The sequence below is a fragment of the Scyliorhinus torazame genome, chromosome 21 (assembly GCF_047496885.1).
Source record: "Scyliorhinus torazame isolate Kashiwa2021f chromosome 21, sScyTor2.1, whole genome shotgun sequence".
Lineage (NCBI taxonomy): Eukaryota > Metazoa > Chordata > Chondrichthyes > Carcharhiniformes > Scyliorhinidae > Scyliorhinus > Scyliorhinus torazame.
This window is the reverse complement of record NC_092727.1, coordinates 7311771-7337605: the sequence shown is the minus strand read 5'-3', so window position 1 is coordinate 7337605 and position 25835 is coordinate 7311771. Positions and strand designations below refer to the sequence as shown.

At 47.7% G+C, this 25835-nt stretch overlaps 1 protein-coding gene across 1 annotated transcript in view; it reads left to right on the top strand.

The window, feature by feature from the left end:
- Window positions 1-25835, top strand: part of LOC140398728 (hyaluronan synthase 1-like) — a 77175-nt gene that overhangs the window by 25634 nt on the left and 25706 nt on the right. Inside the window, exon 4 of the mRNA XM_072487743.1 lies at window positions 641-1312. Within this exon, the coding sequence (XP_072343844.1) occupies window positions 641-1312 (672 nt within the window). The remainder of the gene's footprint in view (window positions 1-640; window positions 1313-25835) is intronic.

The window sequence follows — 25835 nt, the reverse complement described above, 5'->3', positions numbered from 1 at the left end:
TGAAAAAATTAAGTACACCATAAGGGAGGCAATTGAGAGGTTCTACAAAAGATGGCAGCTGTGTATTTTGTACTTTAAAGAGCTTGTCGCCGTCAGATGTTGGGGGGTTGGGGATTCTGGAGGACGGTGTGGAGGGGGTGTTGTTGTTTGTTCGGGTTTGTATTTCTTGTTTTACTGTTTTGTACTTAGCAAAACATTTTTAAAATATATTTTTAAAATGCTGCCTTGAAGTCAAGGGCAGTCAATCTCACCTCACCTCTGACATTCAGCTCTTTTGTCCATGTTTGAACCAAGGCTGTAATGAGGTCAGGAGTTGAGTGACCCTGGTGGAATCCAAACTGAGTGTCCATGAGCAGGTTCCTGCTGAGTAAGTGCTGCTTGATAGCAGTGTTCATGACTCCTTCCATCACTTTGCTGATGATGGAGAGAAGACTGATAGGGCAGTAATTGGCTGGGTTGAATTTGTCCTCTTTCTTGTCTACAGGACACACTTGGGCAATTTTGAATATTGCCAGGTAGATGCCAGTGTTGTAGCTGGTTCACAATATGGAAAGATGAATTAACTGTGATTGTTTTAAAATGAAAGTCAAATACAGAAATAAGGGAAGTTAATTCATAAAAATTCATTTGTTTCACCCAGGTATACACCCAAAGCTTGGTGCTACACAGAAACCCCAGCTCAATATCTGCGCTGGCTTAATCAACAAATACGATGGACTAAGTCATCCTTCATTGAGTGGTTCTACAGTCCCCTCTGGTGGCATAAGCAAAGTCTGTGGATTACGTATGAGTCTGTAGTCATGGGGATATTGCCAGTCTTCATTGGTGTGACAATAGTCAAGATATTCTACCATGGATATCTGTTGGACATTCTTTGGGTGCTCCTTTGCTTCCATGGCATTGCACTGCTCAAAGCATTCCATGCTGCATGCCTGAATGGAGGTCTGGTGATGATATTAGTATCTCTGTATCCTGTCATCTATCTGAGCGGACTGCTGCCAATCAAATGCTTTTCTCTTCTTACCATTAACAATACCAACTGGGGAACATCTGGACGCAAAGAAAGAGTCAAGAACTACATCCCATTGCTTCCGCTGTTGGTGTGGGGGATAATCCTCCTTGTGGGTTTGATTGAGACTATATTCTTGGAGATTGAAACATCTTGGATCCACGCTAAACAACCATTATATAAAAATTACGTTCTCTATGGTTCACTGGCCTTGTTTTCATACTGGGCATTAATGGGTGCAATTTACCAGCTATGGTCATGGCACCGGTGTAAAAGGAACACTGCAATGTACCTTGTTGAAATGTAGATAGATTTTGTGTAAATCGCTTCACAATTACTGAAAGCTTTGAGGAATATGTGAAACAGTGGGCAGCACGGTGGCGCAGTGGTTAGCACTGCTGCCTCACGGCGCCGAGGTCCCAGCTTTGATCCCGGCTCTGGGTCACTGTCCATGTGGAGTTTGCACATTCTCCCCGTGTTTGCGTGGGTTTCGCCCCCACAACCCAAAGATGTGCAGGGTAGGTGGATTGGCCACGCTAAATTGCCCCTTAATTGGAAAAAATGAATTGGGTACTCTAAATTTAAAAGAAAAGGAATACGTGGAACATATTTTACAAACATGAATTGAGATTTTTTGTTCCTGACATAATTTTTCTCTGCAATCCGCCTGAGCAGTGCACCTTTTATAGCCAGAAGAGTGATTGTGATACTATTTCCCAGCTCTCTGCCAGCTTCATTGTGTATATACCACAGATATATTTGGAACTCCTTCATCAGTATTGGGTAAATGCACCACTTATCAAACAGACAGTGAAGACTGGTCGTTCAGAGTGACAATATGGGGCACTATAGCCTTAGTGTCTTTATGCTAACAAGTGGATAAGGTAGCCAGAGTTCCCACTCCAGTTTGCTGTCCAGTGGCCCTCACTGGAAGGTATGATGTTGGATGAAAACAGGACTTGGTTCTGCTGTGATACCCACTACTGACACTCTTTGTTACGCATCAAACTGGAAGAGTGGCCACTCCCCATCGACCAAACTCCACATTAACCACGCTGATGGTATCTGCAAGTGTATCCCCACTTGGAATGTAGTGTAGAATATTGGATGTATAGTTTTTTTAATGGTGTGAGGAGTCAAGTGAAGCCCCAGTGAGAATAACCAGCCCAATCATCATGTAACATTTATTAACATTTATTAACAACTATTTATTAAATTATAGAAAAGACAAATATGCACAAACAGGACTACCATATTCGAGGTCAATTAAGTATATGATTCCCTGAACACATACACAAAGTTCCAAACTATATCTACGATCCCTGAACTCCTTAAGACTTCCCTTTTTCCAAACAACATCCAAATTTAAGTAAATCTATAAGTCAAATCCAGCTTATAATTGCCACACAATACAGTGCGATAGTCAACTCTGGGAAACGTTGTTTCCTGGTCCATCAAAGGTATTTAAACTGCCTTTATGAAGGTTTCTACATGACCTTGGCTCTAAATCTTATGCTACCCTCGGCTCCAGGCTGTTAGATTTCAAACTTGCCTCCCTGGCTGTTAGGTGTTAACGGTCTCTCTACTTCTTAGGGTGCTGGCAACTTTATATCATTTGTCTACTCTTACATCTCATTACTTTGAAAATTGCATCTAAGCAGAGTCCTGCCTGTTGCTGGACAGATCCATGACAGAGAGGAGGAATGATTTTCTTTAAATCAGAAAATGAATCATTTCAATTGTCACAGAGTATAAATGTACCGTTTAGTAGTATTATTTTGTAAAAGGAAAGTGTACAGATGTGATGATTCTGAAATATATACTGTACATTATGAATTAAGATTGAAGGGGCTAATATAAGCCATAATTAAACAGGAGTGTCTGGAAAAATCTACTACAGATTGACATTTTACTTTTAACACCAGGAGTGTCCAAGCTGCAGTCCGTGAGTTACTAGTGGCCCCAGGATTTCACAAAGTAGCCCACAAGGCTCAGACCATTTGCAATTAGGTTTTTTCTTTGCTGAATTGCCCTGATTGAATTTTCTTGGCCCAGTATTTGAAAAAAACCCAATTACCTCAAGGTGTACAAACTCTGACTCACAGTACAAGATCTAATTGTAGCAGCAAATTAATATAATATGGATTTCAACTTTACACATGGTTACTGGGGTTCCACGGTGCACACCTATTGGTCCACTGTTATACACTACGAGAATCAATCATTGTTCTTGCTCTAACAGATACATTTTAAAAGTAGAATCTTTTACGTTGATATTACCAGCGAGAGGCCAAAATTCGGCTGATGTTGGGTGTCATCCATTCGTGATTGGCTGTTGTGGGGAAAATTTGTATCAGTGCATTGTGGTCACTGTATCCAGAAGGTGTACCTGAGCAAGACACTCTCCGTGTTCAAGTGAAGGCAAGCATCCAGCAGAGGGCAGCAGAGCGGAGCCGCTGATTGGCTGTTGCGGGGAAAATTTGCCTCAGTGCATTGCGGTCACTGTATCCAAAAGGTGGTTTGTGGAAGAGCTGTTGTCAAATGACATCACAGCCAGCAGGTAAGTGATTGGCTGGTGACTGTTAAGTAGTTTTTCTTTTCCCTGAGGTGTGTTGATAAGGTTGGGTTTTTCTATTTCTATTTTGTTTTTTTATCGTGTGATTGGTAACAATTTTTCTCTTTTTTTCTTTTTCATTTATCTATTATTTGATATTATAGTTGGACTAAGTTAAGCTTAAGATTAAAAATGGCAGGAGATCTCAGACCCGTGTTATGCTCCTCTTGCTCAATGTGGGAACTCAGGGACGTGGCTGATGTCCCTGGCTCCTTCACGTGCGGGAAGTGTGTCCAGCTGCAGCTCTTGTTAGACCGCATGACGGCTCTAGAGCTGCGGATGGACTCACTTTGGAGCATCCGCGATGCTGAGGAGGTCTTGGATAGCACGTTTAGTGAATTGGTCACACCACAGATTAGGATTGCTGAGGGAGAAAGGGACTGGGTGACCAAAAGGCAGAGAAAAAGCAGGAAGGCAGTGCAGGTGTCCCCTGCGGTCATCTCCCTCCAAAACAGTTATACCGTTTTGGATACTGTTGGGGGAGATGGCTCACCAGGGGAAGGCAGCAGTAGCCAGGTTCATGGCACCGTGGCTGGTACAGAAGGGCGGAAAATGAGTGGAAAGGCTATAGTCATAGGGGATTCAATTGTAGGGGGAGTAGATAGCCGGTTCTGTGGTCAAAAACAAGACTTCCGAATGGTTTGTTGCCTCCCAGGTGCACGGGTCAGGAATGTCTCAGATCGGCTGCAGAACATTCTGAAGGGGGAGGATGAACAGCCTGTTGTCGTGGTGCATATAGGCACCAATGATATAGGTAAAAAACGGGATGAGGTCCTACAAGTAGAATTTAGGGAGTTAGGAGACAAGTTAAAAATTCGGACCTCAGAGGTAGTAATCTCAGGATTGCTACCAGTGCCACGTGGTAATCAGAGTAGAAATGAAAGAATAGGCAGGATGAATGCCTGACTTGAGGGATGGTGCAGGAGGGAGGGGTTCAGATTTTTGGGATTTTGGGATCGGTTCTGGGGGAAGTGGGAGTACTACAAATTGGATGGTCTACACCTGGGCCGGACTGGAACCAATGTCCTTGGGGGTGCTTTTGCTAACGCTGTTGGAGAGGGTTTAAACTAATGTGGCAGGGGGATGGTAACCAAATGAGGAGGTTAGTGGACAGTAAGGAGGTAGTAATTAAAGCCTGTAAGGAACTAGATCATGAAGTCAGCGTGACTAAGGGGAAGAGTAGGCAGGGAGCAGATGATGAACGCAAAGGGACTGGTGGTCTGAGGTGCATTTGTTTTAATGCAAGAAGTGTAGTCGGCAAGGCAGATGAACTTAGAGCTTGGATTAGTACCTGGGAGTATGATGTTATTGCTATTACTGAGACTTGGTTGAGGGAATATGGATTGACAACTAAATATCCCAGGGTATCGATGATTCAGGCGGGATAGAGAAGGAGGTAAAAGGGGCGGAGGAGTTGCATTACTGGTCAGAGAGGATATCACAGCTGTGCTGAAGGAGGGCACTATGGAGGACTCGAGCAGTGAGGCGATATGGGCAGAGGTCAGAAATAGGAAGGGTGCGGTAACAATGTTGGGGCTGTACTACAGACCTCCCAACAGCGAGCGTGAGATAGAGGTACAAATATGTAAACAGATTATGGAAAGATGTAGGAGCAACAGGGTGGTGGTGGTGACAGATTTTAATTTTCCCAACATTGACTGGGATACACTTAGTGTCAGAGGTCTAGATGGAGCAGAATTTGTAAGGAGCATCCAGGAGGATTTTCTAGAGCAGTATGTAAATAGTCCAACTCGGGAAGGGGCCATACTGGACCTGGTGTTGGGGAATGAGCCCGGCCAGGTGATTGAAGTTTCAGTTGGGGATTACTTTGGGAATAGTGATCACAATTCCGTAAGATTTAGAATACTCATGGGCAAAGACGAGAGTGGTCCTAAAGGAAGAGTGCTAAATTGGGGAAAGGCCAACTATGCCAAAATTCAGCAGGAGCTAGGGAATGTGGATTGGCAGCAGCTGTTTGAAGGTAAATCCACATTTGATATGTGGGAAACTTTTAAAGAGAGGTTGATTAGAGTGCAGGACAGACATGTCCCTGTGAAAATGAGGGATAGAAATGCCAAGATTAGGGAACCATGGATGACAGGTGAAATTGTGAGACTAGCTACGAGGAAAAAGGAAGCATACATAAGGTCTAGGCGACTGAAGACAGACAAAGCTTTGGAAGAATATTGGGAATGTAGGACCAATCTGAAACAAATCAAGAGGGCTAAAAAGGGTCATGAAGTATCTTTAGCAAACAGGGTTAAGGAAAATCCCAAAGCCTTTTATTCATATATAAGGAGCAAGAGGGTAACTAGAGAAAGGGTTGGCCCACTCAAGGACAAAGGAGGAAAGTTATGCGTGGAGTCAGAGAAAATGGGTGAGATTCTTAACGAGTACTTTGCATCGGTATTCACCGAGGAGAGGGACATGACGGATGTTGAGGTTAGGGATAGATGTTTGATTACTCTAGGTCAAGTCGGCATAAGGAGGGAGGATGTGTTGGGTATTCTAAAAGGCATTAAGGTGGACAAGTCCCCAGGTCCGGGTGGGATCTATCCCAGGTTACTGAGGGAAGTGAGAGGAAATAGCTGGAGCCATAACAGATATCTTTGCAGCCTCCTTGAACACAGGTGAGGTACCGGAGGACTGGAGAATTGCTAATGTTGTCCCCTTGTTTAAGAAGGGTAGCAGGGATAATCCAGGTAATTATAGACCGGTGAGCCTGACGATAGTGGTAGGAAAGCTGCTGAGGGATAGGATCTATTCCCATTTGGAAGAAAATGGGCTTATCAGTGATAGGCAACATGGTTTTCTGCAGGGAAGGTCATGTCTTACCAATTTAATAGAATTCTTTGAGGAAGTGACAAAGTAGATTGATGTGGGAAGGGCTATAGATGTCATATACATGGACTTCAGTAAGGCATTTGATAAGGTTCCCCATGGTAGGCTGATGGAGAAAGTGACGTTTCATGGGGTTCAGGGTGTACTAGCTAGATGGATAAAGAACTGGCTGGGCAACAGGAGACAGAGGGTAGTAGTGGAAGGGAGTTTCTCAAAATGGAGAACTGTGACCAGTGGTGTTCCACAGGGATCCGTGCTGGGACCACTGTTGTTTGTGATATACATAAATGATCTGGAGGAAGGTATATGTGGTCTGATTAGCAAGTTTGCAGATGACACTAAGATTGGCAGAGTAGCAGATAGTGAAGGCGACTGTCAGAGAATACAGCAGAATATAGATAGATTGGAGAGTTGGGCGGAGAAATGGCAGATGGAGTTCAATCCGGGCAAATGCGAGGTGATGCATTTTGGAAGATCCAATTCAAGAGCGAACTATAGGGTAAATGAAAAAGCCCTGGGGAAAATTGATGCACAGAGAGATCTGGGTGTTCAGGTCCATTGTACCCTGAAGGTGGCTGCGCAGGTCGATAAGAGTGGTCAAGAAGGCATACGACATGCTTTCCTTCATTGGAAGTGGTATTGAGTACAAGAGTTGGCTGGTCATGTTACAGTTGTATAAGACTTTGGTTCAGCCACATTTGGAACAGTTCTTGTTGCCACATTACCACAAGGATGTGGATGCTTTGGAGAAGGTGCAGAGGAGGTTCACCAGGATGTTGCCTGGTATGGAGGGTGCTAGCTATGAAGAGAGGTTGAGTAGATTAGGATTATTTTCATTAGAAAGACGAGGTTGAGGGGAGACCTCATTGAGGTCTACAAAATCATGAGAGGTATAGACAGGGTGGATAGCAAGAAGCCTTTTCCCAGAGTGGGGGACTCAATCACTAGGAGTCACGAGTTCAAGGTGAGAGGGGAAATGTTTAAGGGAGATATGCGTGGAAAGTTCTTTACGCAGAGGGTGGTGGGTGCCTGGAATGCATTGCTGGCAGAGGCAGACATGATAGCGTAATTTAATAGGTACCGAGACGACTTCCGGGTGCAGCTGTGCAGAGCTAGGTCGCATATTCGGTAGCTCCCGCTTGGAACGGACTTTTGGGCTCTTTTACAGGGCCCCCACGGCATTTGTTTGACATTTCCCGGTGTGGCAAGAAGACTGCAACATTCCCCTGACCGTGTCCCCCAGGAATGTTATGTCTTTTGGTTACCAGACCCGACAGAAACAGTAAAAGATTTGGCTTGAGCTGCAGGAATAGACAAAAGCCTCTTCCAGCATGCAGGCGGGGGAAGGGTAAGCTTAAAGCTGCAAGCTGACCTGAGGGCCTTTATCAAAGTTGAATTCTAGCAGCAGAGGGAACAACTGTGAAAAGATCTCACCAAGGCCACTGAAGAAGCGGGGACGAGGCTTCCGGTGGCGGCCATGGAGGAGTAGGTCGCGCATTCGGCAGCTCCCGTCTGGGACGGACTCTTAGACCTTTTTCAGGAGTTTCCACAGACATTTTGGGGCAGATTGGTGAAGCGAACACTGCCAAAAGGATTCCCTCTCGAGACCTCCGGTTGCGGCTATGCGGAGCTAAGTCGCACATTCGGCGGATCCCGCAAAAACGGACTTTTGGGCTCTTCTCAGGGCCCCCAAGGGCACTTTTTCGATATTTCCCGGTGTGGGAAGGAGTTAGTAACAGCTCTCCGTGGTGGTGGACCAGAAGAAGGGAGGGAAGAAGGACAAAATGGCGGCGGGCGGAGACCAGGCAGCGTGGAGGCAGTGGGCGGAGGAGCAACAGGAGGGTATCCATCGCTGCCTCAGAGAGATTAAAACGGACCCTCTAGAGCCGATGAAGGCTTCTATTGATAAGCTGCTGGAGACACAGACGGCCCAGGGGGTGGCGATCCGAGAGGCTCAACAAAAGATCTCTGACAATGAGGACGAGATCTTAGTCCTGGCGGTAAAGGTGCACGAGGCGCTCCACAAGAAATGGCAGGAGCGGTTCGAGGAGATGGAGAATCGGTCGAGGCGGAAGAATCTGCGGATTCTGGGCCTCCCGGAGGGGCTGGAGGGGCCGGACGTAGGGGCCTATGTGGTCACCATGTTAAACTCGCTGATGGGAGCGGGGTCCTTCCAGGGGCCCCTGGAGCTGGAAGAGGCCCATAGAGTGTTGGCGAGGAGGCCCGAGGCTAACGAGCCTCCGCGGGCGGTGCTGGCGCGGTTCCATCGGTTCGTCGATCGGGAGTGTGTGCTCAGGCGGGCCAAGAAGGAGAGGAGCAGCAGGTGGGAGAACGCGGAGGTTCGGATATATCAGGACTGGAGTGCGGAGGTGGCGAAGAGGAGGGCCGGGTACAATCGAGCGAAGGCGGTGTTGCACAGGAAGGGGGTGAAGTTTGGCATGTTGCAGCCGGCGTGGCTGTGGGTTACCTACAAGGACCGGCACCATTATTTTGAGTCTCCGGAGGAGGCGTGGGCCTTTGTTCAGGCCGAGAAGCTGGACACAGACTGAGGGTCGGGATGGGCGATTGGGGACTGCGGTGGATATGTTATGCCTATTGCCTATTTTTGGTTCGGAGGGGGGCCTTTGCATTGTTTTGGGTTTCTTTTTCTCTGTGTTTTTCTCTTTCGGGTTGGGGAGGGTGGATGGGGCGGGTTGGGCACTGTTTTGGTTGGTGGCGGGGCCTGGTAGGTGGAGAGCGCGGGATTTTTTCCCGCACCGACAACTGGGGGGGGGGGGGGGAGCAAGGATTGTTTCCGCCGCTTAGAACGGAAGGGGAGAGCCTGTGAAGGGGGAGCGGGAGAGAAGGGTGTGCCACAAATGGGAGAAGTCGAAGGGGAGGTGAGAGTGGCCGGGGTCAGCAGGAGTCAGCTGACTTGCGCAAGTGCAATGGGGGGAGTAAACCAGCTAGGATGGGTCCTAGCCGGGGGGGGGGGGGGGGGGTGGAATCGAGTTGCTGCTGCTAAGATCAAGGAGGAGCTGGAGCGAGTGCGGTGGGACAAGACGGGGGTTTGCCGCTGTGGGGTACGGGCCGGGTGTGGGGTGCAGGCGCGTGGCTGACCTAGGAGGGGTCATGGCTAGTCGGCGGGGTAGGGGGGCGGGTAGCCCCCTGATCCGGCTGATAACCTGGAATGTAAGGGGACTGAATGGGCCGGTTAAGCGGGCCCGCGTGTTCGCGCACCTGAAGGGGCTGAAGGCGGATGTGGCCATGCTCCAGGAGACACACCTGAAGGTGGCAGACCAGGTAAGACTGAGGAAAGGGTGGGTAGGTCAGGTGTTTCACTCGGGGCTAGATGCCAAAAATCGAGGGGTGGCGATCTTGGTGGGAAAGAAGGTGTTATTCGAGGCGTTGAGCATTGTGGCAGATAATGACGGTAGGTACATAATGGTAAGTGGTAAGTTGCAGGGAGAGAGGGTGGTACTTGTCAATGTGTATGCTCCAAACTGGGACGATGCGGGTTTTATGCGGTGTATGTTGGGTCGGATCCCAGACTTGGAAGTGGGGGGCCTGATAATGGGGGGAGACTTTAACACGGTGTTGGATCCTGCACTGGATCGCTCCAGGTCTAGGACGGGTAGGAAGCCGGCGGCGGCTAGTGTTGAGGGGATTTATGGACCAAATGGGAGGGGTGGACCCTTGGAGATTTGCAAGGCCGGGGGCTAGGGAATTTTCATTCTTCTCACATGTCCATAAAGCTTATTCTCGAATCGACTTTTTCATTTTGAGTAGGGCGCTGATAGCGAGAGTAAAGGATACCGAGTATTTGGCAATAGCCATTTCGGACCACGCCCTGCATTGGGTGGACTTGGAGATGGGGGAGGAGAGGTGGCGCTTGGAGGTGGGGCTGTTGGCGGATGAGGAGGTGAGCGAGCGGGTCCGAGGAAGTATAGAGAGGTACTTGGAGACCAACGACAACGGGGAGGTCTGAGTGGGGATGGTATGGGAGGCACTGAAGGCGGTGGTGAGGGGAGAGCTGATCTCCATCAGGGCCCACAAGGAGCGGAGGGAGAGGGAGAGGCTGGTGGGGGAGATGGTGAGGGTAGACAGGAGGTATGCGGAAGAACCTGAGGAAGGATTGTTGAGGAAGAGGCGCAGCCTCCAGGCCGAATTCGACCTGGTGACCACCAGGAAGGCGAAGGTGCAGTGGAGGAAGGCCCAGGGGGCGGTCTACGAGTATGGGGAAAAGGCAAGCCGGATGCTGGTGCATCAAGCTTCGGAAGCGGGACGCAGCTAGGGAGATCGGGGGAGTTAAGGACGGGAGGGAGCGTGGTGCGGCGTGGGGTTGGCATCAATGGGGTCTTCAGGGACTTCTACGAGGAATTGTACTGATACGAGCCCCCATGGGAGGAGGGAGGGATGGGCCGTTTCCTAGACCAATTGAGGTTTCCAAAGGTGGAAGAGGGACTGGTGGCGGGACTGGGGGCCCCGATTGGGCTGGAGGAGCTGATCAAAGGGATAGGAAGCATGCAGGCGGGGAAGGCACCGGGGCCGGACAGTTTCCTGGTCAAGTTCTATAAAAAATATATGGACCTGTTGGGCCCGCTGTTAGTTAGGACCTTCAATGAGGCAAGGGAGGGGAGGGCTTTACCCCCGACGATGCCCCGGGCACTGATCTCCTTGATCCTGAAGCGGGACAAGGATCCCCTGCAGTGTGGGTCTTACAGACCGATTTCCTTGCTAAATGTAGATGCCAAGGTGCTAGCGAAGGTCTTAGCCACGAGGATTGAGGATTGTGTGCCGCAGATCATCCATGAAGACCAGACGGGGTTTGTGAAGGGGAGACAGTTGAACGCGAATGTGCGGAGGCTTTTGAACGTTATCATGATGCCGGCGAGGAAGGGGGAGGCGGAGATAGTGGTGGCGATGGACGCTGAGAAAGCCTTCGATAGGGTAGAGTGGGGGTACCTGTGAGAGGTGCTGAAGAGGTTCGGGTTTGGAGAGGGGTTTGTCAGGTGGGTTAGGCTGTTGTATGAGGTCCCGATGGCGAGTGTGGCCACAAATAGGAGGAGGTCCGAGTACTTTCGGTTGCACCGAGGGACGAGACAGGGGTGTCCCCTGTCCCCCCTGGTCTTCGCACTGGCGATTGAACCCCTGGCTATGGCACTGAGAGAGTTGAGGAACTGGAGGGGGTTGGTGCGGGGTGGGGAGGAGCATAGGGTGTCGCTTTATGCGGATGACCTGCTGCTGTATGTGGCGGACCCGGTGGGAGGAATGCCAGAGGTAATGAGGATCCTTAGGGAATTCGGGGACTTTTCGGGGTACAAGCTCAATATGGGGACGAGCGAGCTGTTCGTAGTTCAGCTAGGGGACCAGGAGAGGGGGATTGGCGAGCTCCCACTAAAAGGGCGGAGAGGAGCTTCAGATATTTTGGGGTCCAGGTGGCCAGGAGCTGGGGGGCCCTGCATAGGCTTAACTTTACAAGGCTGGTGGAGCAAATGGAGGAGGAGTTCAAGAGGTGGGACGCATTGCCGCTGTCCCTGGCGGGTAGGGTGCAGTCAATCAAAATGACGGTGCTCCCAAGGTTTTTGTTCCTGTTCCAGTGCCTCCCCGTGTTTATCCCGAAGACTTTTTTCAGGCGGGTTCACAGGCGTATAATGGGGTTTGTGTGGGCGCGAGGGACTCCGAGGGTGAGAAGGGTGTTCCTGGAGCGGAGTAGAGATAGGGGGGGGCTGGCGCTGCCCAACCTCTGTGGGTACTACTGGGCCGCCAATGCGACAATGGTGCGCAAGTGGGTGATGGGGGGGGGGCTGCATGGAAGAGGCTGGAGACAGCGTCCTGTGTGGGTACGAGTCTGGGGGCGCTGGCAACGGCGCCGCTGCTGCTCCCTCCAAGGATGTATACCACGAGCCCGGTGGTGGTGGCGGCCCTCCAAATTTGGGGGCAGTGGAGGCGGCATAGGGGGGAAGTTAGGGCCTCGGCGTGGACCCCATTACGGGGGAACCACCGGTTCGCCCCAGGACGAACAGGTGGAGGGTTTTCGGGGTGGCACAGGGCAGGGATACAAAAGTTGGGGGACCTGTTTGTGGATGGGAAGTTCGCGAGCTTGGGTGAGCTGGAGGAGAAGTACGGGCTCCCCCCGGGGAACACCTTCAGGTACTTACAGGTAAGGGCGTTTACCAGACGGCAGGTGGTGGAATTCCCACGGCTACTGCCACACACAGTACAGGACAGGGTGCTCTCGGGGGGTGTGTGGGAGTGGGGAAGATCTCGGAAACTTACCAGGTGATGCAGGAGGAGGAGGAGGCCTCGGTGGTGGAGTTGAAAGGTAAGTGGGAGGAGGAGTTGGGAGAGGAGATCAAAGAGGGGACGTGGGCAGATGCCCTAGGGAGGGTGAACTCTTCCTCTTCATGCGCGAGGCTCAGCCTCATACAGTTTAAGGTGCTGCACAGGGCACACATGACCGGGACAAGGATGAGCAGGTTCTTTGGGGGTGAGGACAGGTGTGTTAGGTGCTCAGGGAGCCCAGCAAATCACACCCATATGTTCTGGGCATGCCCAGCGCTGGAGGAATTTTGGAAGGGCGTAGCGAGGACGGTGTCGAGGGTGGTAGGATCCAGGCTCAAACCGGGCTGGGGGCTCGCAATATTTGGGGTGGCAGAGGAGTGCAGGAGGCGAAAGAGGCCGGAATTCTGGCCTTTGCGTCCCTGGTAGCCCGGCGAAGGAGTCTCCTTCAGTGGAAAGATACGAGGCCCCCAAGCGTGGAATCCTGGATCAGCGATATGGCAGGGTTCATTAAATTGGAGAGTGAAATTCGCCTTGAGAGGGTCGGTACAAGGGTTCTTTAGGCGGTGGCAACCGTTCTTAGACTTTCTGGCAGAACGATAGACATTGGTCAATGGCAGCAGCAGCTCGGGGAGTGGGGGGGGGGGGGGGGGTGGGGTTTACTTTATTTTTGTTTATGTTATTTACACTGGAGGGTCTGAGGGGGTGTATACACCTGTTGTCTTAAGTCGGGGTGTTAATGTTAATTTATTATTTAGGTACGGGGGGGGGGGTTGCTTTTTTAGATTGTGTTTTGTACTTAACCCTGTTGGGTTCTTTTTTCTTTCTCATTTTGTTATTGATATTTTATGAAAACCTTTAATAAAAATTATTTTTTTTAAAAAGAGGTATCGAGACAGATACCTGAATGGGCAGGGAGCAGAGGGATACAGATCATAAGAACATAAGAACTAGGAGCAGGAGTCGGCCATCTGGCCCCTCGAGCCTGCTCCACCATTCAATGAGATCATGGCTGATCTTTTGTGGACTCAGCCCCACTTTCCGGCCCGAACACCATAACCCTTAATCCCTTTATTCTTCAAAAAACTATCTATCTTTATCTTAAAAACATTTAATGAAGGAGCCTCTACTGCTTCACTAGGCAAGGAATTCCATAGATTCACAACCCTTTGGCTGAAGAAGTTCCTCCTAAACTCAGTCCTAAATCTACTTCCCCTTATTTTGAGGCTATGCCCCCTAGCTCTGCTTTCACCCGCCAGTGGAAACAACCTGCCCGCATCTATCCTATCTATTCCCTTCATAATCTTATATGTTTCTATAAGATCCCCCCTCATCCTTCTAAATTCCAACGAGTACAGTCCCAGTCTACTCAACCTCTCCTCGTAATCCAACCCCTTCAGCTCTGGGATTAACCTAGTGAATCTCCTCTGCACACCCTCCAGTGCCAGTACGTCCTTTCTCAAGTAAGGAGACCAAAACTGAACACAATACTCCAGGTGTGGCCTCACTAACACCTTATACAATTGCAGCAGAACCTCCCTAGTCTTAAACTCCATCCCTCTAGCAATGAAGGACAAAATTCCATTTGCCTTCTTAATCACCTGTTGCACCTGAAAACCAACTTTTTGCGACTCATGCACTAGCACACCCAAGTCTCTCTGCACAGCAGCATGTTTTAATATTTTATCATTTAAATAATAATCCCTTTTGCTGTTATTCCTACCAAAATGGATAACCTCACATTTGTCAACATTGTATTCCATCTGCCAGACCCCAGCCCATTCACTTAGCCTATCCAAATCCCTCTGCACTTTTTGCTTTATATCCTTAGAAAATAGGCAAGTTTTAGATAGAGGATCTGGCTCGACGCAGGCTTGGCGGGCCGAAGGGCCTGTTCCTGTGCTGTAATTTTTCTTTGTTCTTTGTGAGTAAGTGCAGTTTAGACCCCACACAATTATGTTGTTTTTATATGTTAGCTATGAGTGGTTTGTTTATGACTATATTACTCTATATTGTTCATGTGCTATATAAATTGGGTAAACCTTCAACCTACTAGCACACAGGAGACAATACCTACAGTGCTAGTGAAAGAGGAACCAGCATTTATTGACCTGAGAACAGCCTGGAAGCTGTCTCTCTTCCACATTTCTGTGCCCACAGTTGTTCCTTCACCTCAATTCCTCATTTGAAACTAAACCATAGGCAAGTATATGAATTGTATAACTGGATTACACTGGCACCAAAGAGTGCTTACTGGCTTATTTGTTGTACAAACAAACACACCTCTTGCAGAGAGACACTTCACAAATGAGAATTACTAATTAAAGGGAAAGTGGAAGTAACAAAGGGATGGTTATGTAAAAACCAGGTGGCTGCAGTACATACTTTCTTCCACACGATAGCACCACCACCCTCTGTAATGTTAAATAGAATTTATTGTGCCACACTGTGGCATCACCTAGGTAAAGCATGAATGTCTAGCCTTAATGGAAAAAGTACCTCCACGCGTTGCTGTGCCTGCCAATAGCAGTAACTGTGACAAAGGTTAGCACAGGCTCTGTGTCAGTTTTGTTAAAAAAAGCAATCTGCTTTAAAAGTTGATTGTGCTTATTCAATTGAAATCTCGATGTAATGTGTTGATGAGGAAGATTTTTGGAAGTCTCAATTTCACCGGAGATTGTCCAGCCCTGAAATTCAAGTGTTTTGCCGGTCCTGCGATTCATTGTGACAGGCTCATGCAAATGTATATCATGCAGTCATGAGGAAAACAGAACAGTGTCAGGGTTTTGGTGAGGTATGTAGGGTACATAAGATATAGTGTAATGGGATTGATATTGGATGAGAAACCCAAGGGTTCTAATTTAACATCCTGCTACACTAAAGGTGAAAGATAATTTAATAAATCTGGTAACTTTAATAAATTTGGTAGCTACCAAACAAACCTTGAAAGTTGAAGATTTATTAATACAAACCAAAACAGTTTGCAACGTTCCCTTGGCCGCAGAAAAACATTTTTCACTGTAGTTCGGTACATATGACAATCAATCAATCAATTAATACTGTCCTTCAGGAAAGGAGTCTGGGATCCTATATGTAATTCCTTTCCAATACTATAATATTAACACATACTGTCACTCTAAAACCTGGACTCATGTTGATTCTGTAATAGGGAAGTGTAAGGATTGCATATGAGATTAAATAGTCTTAGGTGCTTTCCTCATTCAAACCAAACGTGATCATGATCTCCTCTCATTTCATCTTTGATCTGCCCCATGCCTGGTGCTAGATATAGCACAAGACCCCCCGCGAAGTGAACTTCAACCGCTGCACAAATGACAGAGAGGAAAACATGAAATATAATGGGCGAAATTCTCCCCCAACGGCGGGATACCCGCCGACTGGCGCCAAAGCCGGCGCAAATCAGACGGGCATCGCGCCGGCAAAAAGGTGCGGAAGTCTCCGCATCTTTGGCGGCCTAGCCCCAACATTGAGGGGCTAGGCCGACGCCGGAGGGATTTCCGCCCCGCCAGCTGGCGGAAATGGCGTTTGTTGCCCCGCCAGCTGGCGCGGAAATGTGGCGCATGCGCGGGAGCGTCAGCGGCCGCTGTCAGTTTCCCAGCGCATGCGCGGGAGCGTCAGCGGCCGCTGTCAGTTTCCCGCGCATGCGCAGTGGGGAGAGTCACTTCCGCCTCCGCCATGGTGGAGGCCGTGGCGGAGGCGGAAGGGAAAGAGTGCCCCCATGGCACAGGCCCGCCCGCGGATCGGTGGGCCCCGATCGCGGGCCAGGCCACTGTGGGGGCACCCCCCGGGGTCAGATCGCCCCGCGCCCCCCCCCCCAGGACCCCGGAGCCCGCCCACGCCGCTTGGTCCCGCCGGTAAATACCAGGTTTGATTTACGCCGGCGGGACAGGCAATTCCTGGGCGGGACTTCGGCCCATCCGGGCCGGAGAATCCAGCGGGGGGTCCCGCCAACCGGCGCGGCCGGATTCCCGCCCCCGCCCAATCTCCGGGAGCGGAGACTTCGGCGGGGGCGGGGGCGGGATTCACGGCGGCCAACGGCCATTCTCAGACCCGGCGGGGGGTCGGAGAATGACGCCCAATGTCTTGGCAACAGTTTACATCACAGTAGAAGCATCATTCCATTTGTAGACTATACCCCTGACCATACATTTAGCATCTAGTGAAGATAGGCAGATAAGTATATTCAGGTGAAGTGGGGGCAGGGGTAGAAATAATTGGACATAAGCACACAGACTTAATTCAGCACTCCTTCGTAAGCAATTTTTTTTTGTTCATTTTCTATAATTATTTGATTTTATATCATTATTTACATTTAAACAGCAAAATAGCATTTTTGAAAGCTGGAAGTAAAGCTAGTTGCAGCATGGAAGTTTCTCAGCAGAATAAGCTCAGCTGACTTTTGTGAGGGCCACGAAGAGTCCAACACGAGTTTGTGAGTCAGATGATACTTAACTTTATTTACACTAATATTTACACAGTGCCAGTAGTTCGCTGCTGGTCTTCTCGCCATCTGATATCTAACTGGCCGGCTCTATTTATACAAAAGAAAAGGCTAACAATTATCGGGGCAGCTCATATTGCCCAAGATCCTTGGCGTAACCAATTGTCCCTACCCAATAGGATCTGTGCAGGTTACAACAATGATGCAAAATGGAGGTACCAGTGGCAGGAAAGTGTAATTACAATGGGACAAGTTTCATTATGCAGGCAGTGTTCGGCTTTATGACGTTTGAGTTACAACGAATGGCACTTGCGACATTTATAAATTGACATCCTGTTTCAGCTTTACCACGCCGGCATCAACTTTACGACGCAATGGCTTCACCAATTGTTCCTTTCCGTTCCACCTTTCACAACTTCAGGAAGGGCAAATTACTTCTCAGATATAGAATAGAAGAACTTTTGAAAGTGCAGGCATTATTCTATCATGGGAAATACATTATTGTAAGGCAATTATACTGAAGCAAGACCTTAAAAACCTTTCACTATTCAGCGAAAATAGTATATCGCACCTTGGTTCAGGAACCAATGCCCCATTTATAACATGTTCCTATGTTAAAGCCGGTTCTGACTTATGACATTTTGACTTACAACGTGGTTTTCGGGAACCAATTGTGACGTAGGTCTGAGGACTGCCTGTATATGTACATGCAGAAAGTTGTAATAGAAAAGTTGACATAAAAAAGTGACAACAGAAAATAAGGCACTGCAGTCAGGGATTATGTTTCAAATGTAACATTTGAAACATACCCAGCATCAGTAGCTGCGATAATGCTAGGATCTATTATTCAGGATGTGGTTAGAGGGAACTTAGAATATCATAAAACAATTAAGCAGAGTCAAGACTATTCAAAAAGAGAGGCAAAAGGTAGGAAACTATGGACAGGTTAGCTTGACCTCTGGGAACTTGCTGGGAAGTTGCTGGAATCAATTATTAAGGAGGAGATGACTGAACATTTGGAAAGACAAAGCTCAATCCACCATTGTCAGCATAGTTTTATGAATGGTAAGTCATGCTTGACAAACTTGCTTGAGCTCTTTGAGGATGTAATCAACAAGGTGGATAATAGGGAACCTGTGGATGTGGTATATCTAGACTTCCAGAAGACGTTTGACAAGGTGCCGCAGAAGGTGAGATTTCAGGGGGTTAGGGGTAGAATACTAGATTAGATTGATCATTGGCTGACTGACAGAAAGCAGAGGGCCGGCATAAATGGGTCCTTCTCTGGGTGACGAACTGTAACTAGCGGGGTGCCGCAGGGATCAGTCCTCAGGCCTTAACTGTTTACAATCTGTATTAATGATCTGCAAGCAAGGACAGAGTGTAACTTAGCAAAATTTGTGGGTGATACTAAAATTGGTGTGAAAGCAGGCAGTGAAGTGGAGATGAAGAGTTTACCGACGGATATAAATAGGTGATTACGCCAAAATTTGGCAGGTGGAGTTTAATGTGGTTATCCATTTTGGCCAAAAAACAGAAAGGTAAATTATTATAGAAATGGAAAGTCCTCGTGTAGCAATCTAGAACAAGAGGTCACAGATATAGGTTGAGTGGCTGTGGATTTAAAACTGAGATGAGGAACTACCTCTCGCAGAGGGTGGCGAATTTGTGGAACTCGCTGCCCCATAGTGAGGTGGAGTCTGAATCATTAAATGGTTTCAAGAAGGAGATAGATATATTTCTGATTTTTTTAAAAATTGGCTAAAGGGATATGGGGAAGAGATATGAAGGTGGATTTGAGACAAAGTTATGAAAATGAAATTGTCATTTGCAAAACCGTTAGAATTATAAAAGGAGTAGTGGTGAGATGACACCACACGCAAGTTTTTCCAAGTCTTCAACTTGTGAAAGATAGAATCAAACAGGCAAGGAACATCAAGCTTTCAATGAATTGAAGTCAGAATCAGTGCAATAAATCTAGTTTCAACTCAGTTGACAGGTCTTTCATGGAGATGTGATATTCAGTTTATCTTGTTACTGGGGTGGAGTTACTGGGTTACAGGGATAGGGTGGAGGTGTGGGTTTAAGGTGCTTTTTATAAGGGCCGGTGCAGACTCCATGGGCCAAATGGCCTCCTTCTGCACTGTAAATTCTATGATTCTATGTTTAGAATCAAATTCAAGGGTAAAGTCAGATAGCACGTTTTTCTCACTCTAATTGGCAGAATGTTTTATCTGCCTTGACTGATCTTGGAGCATAATAAAAACCAGTTTCAAATTCATAAATGTAATCATTCAGAAAGGTACTCCATTTTCTTTTCTTGCATTTACCCTGAGAAGGAAATTTGTGCAAAAATTTATAACCACTAAAATGGCATCCTCAAACACTAGATGCTAGATTTCTTTTTAAAAAAAATTTAGAGTACCCAATTCATTTTTTCCAATTAAGGGGCAATTGAAGATGAATGAAAATCACTTGTTGTCACAAGTAGGCTTCAATGAAGTTACTGTGAAAAGCCCCTAGTCGCCACATTCCGGCGCCTGTTCGGGGAGGCTGTTACGGGAATTGAACGGTGCTGCTGGCCTTCCTTGGTCTGCTTTCAAAGCCAGCGATTTAGCCCCAATTTAGCGTGGCCAATCCACCTACCCTGCACATCTTTGGGCTGTGGGGGTGAAACCCACCCAAACACGGGGAGAATATGCAAACTCCACACGGACAGTGACCCAGAGTCTGGGACCTCAGCACCGTGAGGCAGCAATGCTAACCACTGCACCACCGTGCTGCCCTGACTGCTAACATTTCTGATGGAGATTGAGTAATTTTGACGGAGGGTGTTCTATTAAACTGCTACATAACCATTAACAAAATGCAGTGAGAGACTGCACACCTAGCGGCATATCTCCCCGGTCCTTGTTTCAAACTGCTGTTAATCTGAAAAATGTTGGTAATGGCAGGCATACTTGATTAAGTAGGATGTCCATTGTTTCACTCATGGTGCCATTAGAGAGTGAGTTTATGGTACTGCGACAAAATTGGGCTCAAAGCCTCTGGGCAATGGAATAAAACTCCCACTCTGTATTGTCATCTAATGGTTCCTGCTCAACAAGTGGGAAGAAACAGTTTTGGCTGTAATACCCTTTGAATATTACCATGCAGCTGATGTTTATATTTAACACCCCTTAAATTGACACACATAGGAGGTCACATTCTTTGACACTCAGTCTTACTCTGTCACCATGCCACACTATTTTCTGTACCTGGACAATGAGTGGTACCCGTCATTTGATCATCACGACATTTTAAGTGGCAAATTGCTGCAAGTGTGAGTTGGAAACAGGGGCACACAGAGATTGAGACAACAGGGCAAGCATCTGTTTATCTCTGTAGCCAATCAAGTAAAGGGTTACAGAGCAAGGACTGGGAAGTAGCATAAGTTAGAATGGTGGATCCACTGTCAAATCAGGCACAGAAAGAGAAATAAAGAGGGAATGAATAAAATGGGATGAGGGAGAGAAAAGGGAGACAGAAAGAAAAAGCAAAAACATCTTTTTAACTTTACTTAATTAAAAATCTTCAATAATTAAAACCTGAATGAATGAGACTCCACATTTGTAATTGGTCGTTTTCAGTGTCAAGAGAACTTGTCACTATCCCATTGTTAAAAGGGCACGTAAACATGAAATGACTTGACATACCTTTTTGTGGTTGGTTCACTTTCTATCCACCATGGAAGTACAGGAACCTCACACTGCTCAACACATTTTGCTGCTTTTGCAAAGCTAGCGCATCTCCAACAGCAACTTTTTTATTCCTGCGATTACTCATGCATTTGCTGTGACATTTGCACATTAATAACTGCAAGTGTTATTAGCCTCTCAGTTATTTCCACAGTAAATCTTTGGTCCACACATAATTGCCATCTGGGGTCGCACAGCACTGACCTATATTCAGAATGTTTCAACTGTCTACTGAAAATATTAACACCCAGCAATTAACCAACAGAACTGTGCTACAATATTCATGTTTTAAACAAAAGCAAACTTAATTGTATATAAAGAGAAATTAAACAAATCAAGAATCATTAACAACACTCTAGCTTATAAAGTCTTAGCTATAAGCTGAATTGTACTTTTTACTTGCAAGAGTTCCTTTATCTTACAATCAATATTTGAATAGTCCTTCACTTTTTCTTGAACCTAACCAAAGATATGCTGCAACCATTTGGCATTCACTTCACTTTAATTCTCCTCATTGTTCCAACTATCCTAGATTCTACAGGGATCCTTTCACTAGATTTATGGCTGTGTGAGTCCACCTTTTCTTTACAGACCTCACAACTGTGGATGCCTCAGTTCCTGTTCCGGTTGCTGGTACATATTCAAGTACCTTCCCACAGCTTTCCAAGCCACCTCTAAAAGTTTTCTGCCACAAGGCTTTTAGGATGTTAGTCACAGTTCGGTGGGTCTGAAAAGTCTTCATAGTCATACATTGGTTAACTGTAAGTCTTTTTGAACACTGAGAGTGATTTACAAATATACAGAAACGGATACAAGCTAGGAGCTATCTCCATGCTTGCTGGTATACAGGGCTCTGTCCAACAATAGATTGATCCTGGGTGTAGATCATGTGTTCTCCAGCATCACTGTTAGGGCAGTACTGCACTGTCATAACCAGCACAGGGCTTATGGGGTGGCACCAATTAGGCTCCCTGTAAACCTCGCTGTATACGTGCTCCCCCATTACCGGGGCAGGGGAACTCTAAACCATGTTCAATTGTCTCTTGTACGGAGTCGGCCTGTTTGGTACCGATGGCAGAGACCCAGCTGGGATCTTTCATGTATGGTAAATAATAGTTTGTCGCAATAAAACTTTATTTCATTTAAACAACTTGGTGTGGACTCCTTTGAAGTTTATAAAACTGGCGATGAGGGTTCAACTGGTCTGCTATCAATGCTGCTAGGCTATCGGATAAGCCACCTCCCAAACCCTACTGGATAAAGATTGGAATTTTTTTTCATTAAAAATATACCTCTGTTCAGAAGATTTTTGACGCCAGTTTGGCAGATTGGACTCAGTATGCGGAAAGAACGTGCTACTTTTACCGGGCCAATAGTGCCACGGAAACTGAACACCAGACAGTCAATTTGCTAACTGCGTGAGGCGCACATGCCTACAATGTGATTTGAAGTCTCCCATATCCTGACATCTCATACGTTCAAACAACTACCAACACTGGTGGGGCAACATTTCAACCCGACACGTCTGTAATTGAGCAGAGATATCGCTATGATACAGTGGAAGGGACCCCGGGTGAGTCCGTCACCGAGTTTTTGTCGAGATTATGAAAGTTAGCTGATTTCTGCGAGTATGGAAGCTCCCTGTTGGAATTGCTGCATGATCGTTTAGTCTGCAACATCAATAACGTGGTTACCCTGAAAAAACTGCTGGCTGATCCTTCTTTAAACCTACAGCAAGTAGTACAGATCTCACTGTCCTGCGAAAGTGCTGAGTTGCAGTAAATCCAGGGATGGAAGTTAGCACCTTAGGCCCCCCCTCCCCAGGTGGGCGACCCCTCCCAAGACTGGTACCTCTCCCCAGCCCAAATGCCATACATGCCCGACCCATTGGACGGAAACTGAGTATTTCCAACGGGATACCTCCCCAGAATCTGCAGAGACGGAACCAGGCTGTTGTGGGGCATGTTGTCGTAGGCCCTGGCAGGAGCACAAACCGCAGAGATCCAAGTGCCCCGGTGGAGGAAGGCATTAGCCTGAGGCCCACTCCTTCCGTCTGGAGCAGTCAGAGGAAGACACCTGCATGCAGCTAAATTGTGTGGCGGCACTTCGGGTTGCCCCAATAACAATTGTGCCGTAGGTGAACGGGCATTTATTGGATATGGAGCATGATACTAGAGCTGATGTTTCTGTTGTGGGAAAACAAACTTTCAACTGCATAAAGAAGGGGTACAGAATTTGGATCTAAGAGACACTGAGGCTACATTGGCCATTTATACCGGCGACACGTTGGACATTGCGGGAACCAGCATGACCCCAGTGGTTTATGGACACGAGTCGGTGCGCCTCTTGCTAATCGTGGTTAAGGGACATGGCGGACCTTTGTTCACCAAACGTGATATGAATCATGCATAACAGTTCGAGTTCAACTCTGCCTTCCAAAAAACGATAAACACACATCGCGGTCTGGATGAAGACACCCGACTACCCTTCGACCTGTCGTCAGCCTGTGCTATCCTCCAGAGGGTGTTCGAGAACATTCTGCGGGGGTTACTGTGGCTAGCGGTATATTGAGATGATGTGTTAGTCACTGGGCCAACCGAGCAGGAACACCTGCACAATCTGGCAGAGGTACTTTGGTGTTTCTCGGAATCGGATGTCTGCCTCCGGAGAACCAAGTGTGTTTTTCATGCGAAGGAGTTGGTACCTGGGTTACCGTGCGGACCGTGAGGGCTTCCACCCCGTCGTAGAGAAGGTGCGTGCCATTCAGCAGACCCCACCCCTACAAATGCATCGGAACTTTGCTCGTTTGTAGGGTTAGTCCTGAGTCATGTGACGCTGTTGGTCCCCTTGCATCTATTTCTAAAGAAAATCCAGGTGTGGGTGTGGAGCAGGTCGCAGGAAACGGACTTCCGACAAGTGAAGAACCAACTGTTGTCTTCCGGGTTGCTGACATACTATGATCCCGCCAAGCCCCCCATCGTCACGTGTGATGCATCGCTATATGACATTGGGGCCGTTCAGTCCCATCGGATGGCAGACGACAGGGATCGACCTCTCAGACGTTGGCCGTGGCTGAACACAAATACGCGCAAATTGAAAAGGAAGACCTGGTGGTGGTTTTCGCGGTAAAGAAATTCCATCAATACGTGTACGGCTGCCATTTCACCATCATCACCGACCACAAACCGCTGCTCTGTCTTTTTGAGGATTAGGTGATTCCATCCATTGCTCCCGCTCGGATCTAGCGGTGGGTCCCTTGGCTAACCTAAGTTCTCTTTCGAACATCGGCCGGGCATTCAGATTACGAACACCAACTGGAAGTCGGTGGAAGATATAGGAGGGATATCAGAGGTAGGTTCTTTACCCAGAGAGTAGTGGGGGCATGGAATGCACTGCCTGTGGAAGTAGTTGAGTCGGAAACATTAGGGACCTTCAAGCAGCTATTGGATAGGTACATGGATTACGGTAAAAGGATATAGTGTAGATTTATTTGTTCTTAAGGGCAGCACGGTAGCATTGTGGATAGCACAATTGCTTCACAGCTCCAGGCTCCCAGGTTCGATTCCGGCTTGGGTCACTGTCTGTGCGGAGTCTGCACGTCCTCCCCGTGTCTGCGTGGGTTTCCTCCGGGTGCTCCGGTTTCCTCCCACAGTCCAAAGGTGTGCAGGTTAGGTGAATTGGCCAATGATAAATTGCCCTTAGTGTCCAAAATTGTCCTTGGTGTTGGGTGGAGGTGTTGAGTTTGGGTAGGGTGCTCTTTCCAGGAGCCGGTGCAGACTCAATGGGCCAAATGGCCTCCTGCACTGTAAATTCAATGATAATCTATGATTAATCTAGGACAAAGGTTCGGCACAACATCGTGGGCCGAAGGGCCTGTTCTGTGCTGTATTTTCTATGTTTTATGTTCTATGACTCATTGAGCCAACTGTTCTTGCTGATTAGTCCTTCATCTCACCCCAGGTTGGACGACGTTGTCGCCACTCTGAACTTTCCGGATTCATTGTCGGCCAATGCGACTAGGATCTGCGAGTGGACCCTAACGGACCCAGTTCTCTCAAAAGTTCTGCATCTCGTTGTATGGCGGTCAGCATCGTCAGCTTCTGGGCAAATTCAAGGCTTCTCAGCAAAGATATCTGAGTTTACAGTGGAGGATAGTGTCCTGCTATGTGTAGCCACCTGGGTTGGCCACTTCCCGACTTAAAATGGAGATCCGCAAAGAATGCAGGAAAATTCAGTCAAGCCAGGAAAAACTAGCAGGTGCAAAGTTTCCTGTGTATTAGAACTTGCAGAAACCCAGACAGCACTGAAACCAACAGCCATCTGCATATTAATGAGCGATCCCCAGGAACAATTGAAACATTTAAGGTGAATAAGGCCAAGCCAGACTCCTCGGCGCCAGCAGGAGCCAAGACAAAGGAAGGCCAACGGACACTTAGGTACCGCCCAGCGATCACGGAACAGCTCCAGTATTGGAGAAATCGATCCAAGTGGTCGGATCGTAGTCCAATCACTTGGAACCAGATATGGGGTCCGCCCCGAACGGCGGGAAGACCCTAGGGACTATAAAGTAAAGCCCCCAAGTTCAATTCGTTCTTCTTGGCAGGTCACTCAGCAGCTCGAAACAACCCTTGACAGTGACCTGCCTAGTAGCTACATCAACCAAGTAAGTCTCCAGTCAATGCACGCTACGAGATAGGCGCTCCTAGCTACCAGTCTATACCAGCTTTGAATCCTGCAGACTCAGAATCGAACGAAAGGCCATTTGTTCCCCTGACCTGGTGGGCCAGTTCCAAGCTAAGTATAGGCCTTTTAGTGTTAGAGATAGTCTAGTAAGTAGAGTTTTATGCATGAGTAGTGATTGACTGTGTGTAATAAATGTGTTTTGATTTGAAACTTACTAACTGGTGTATT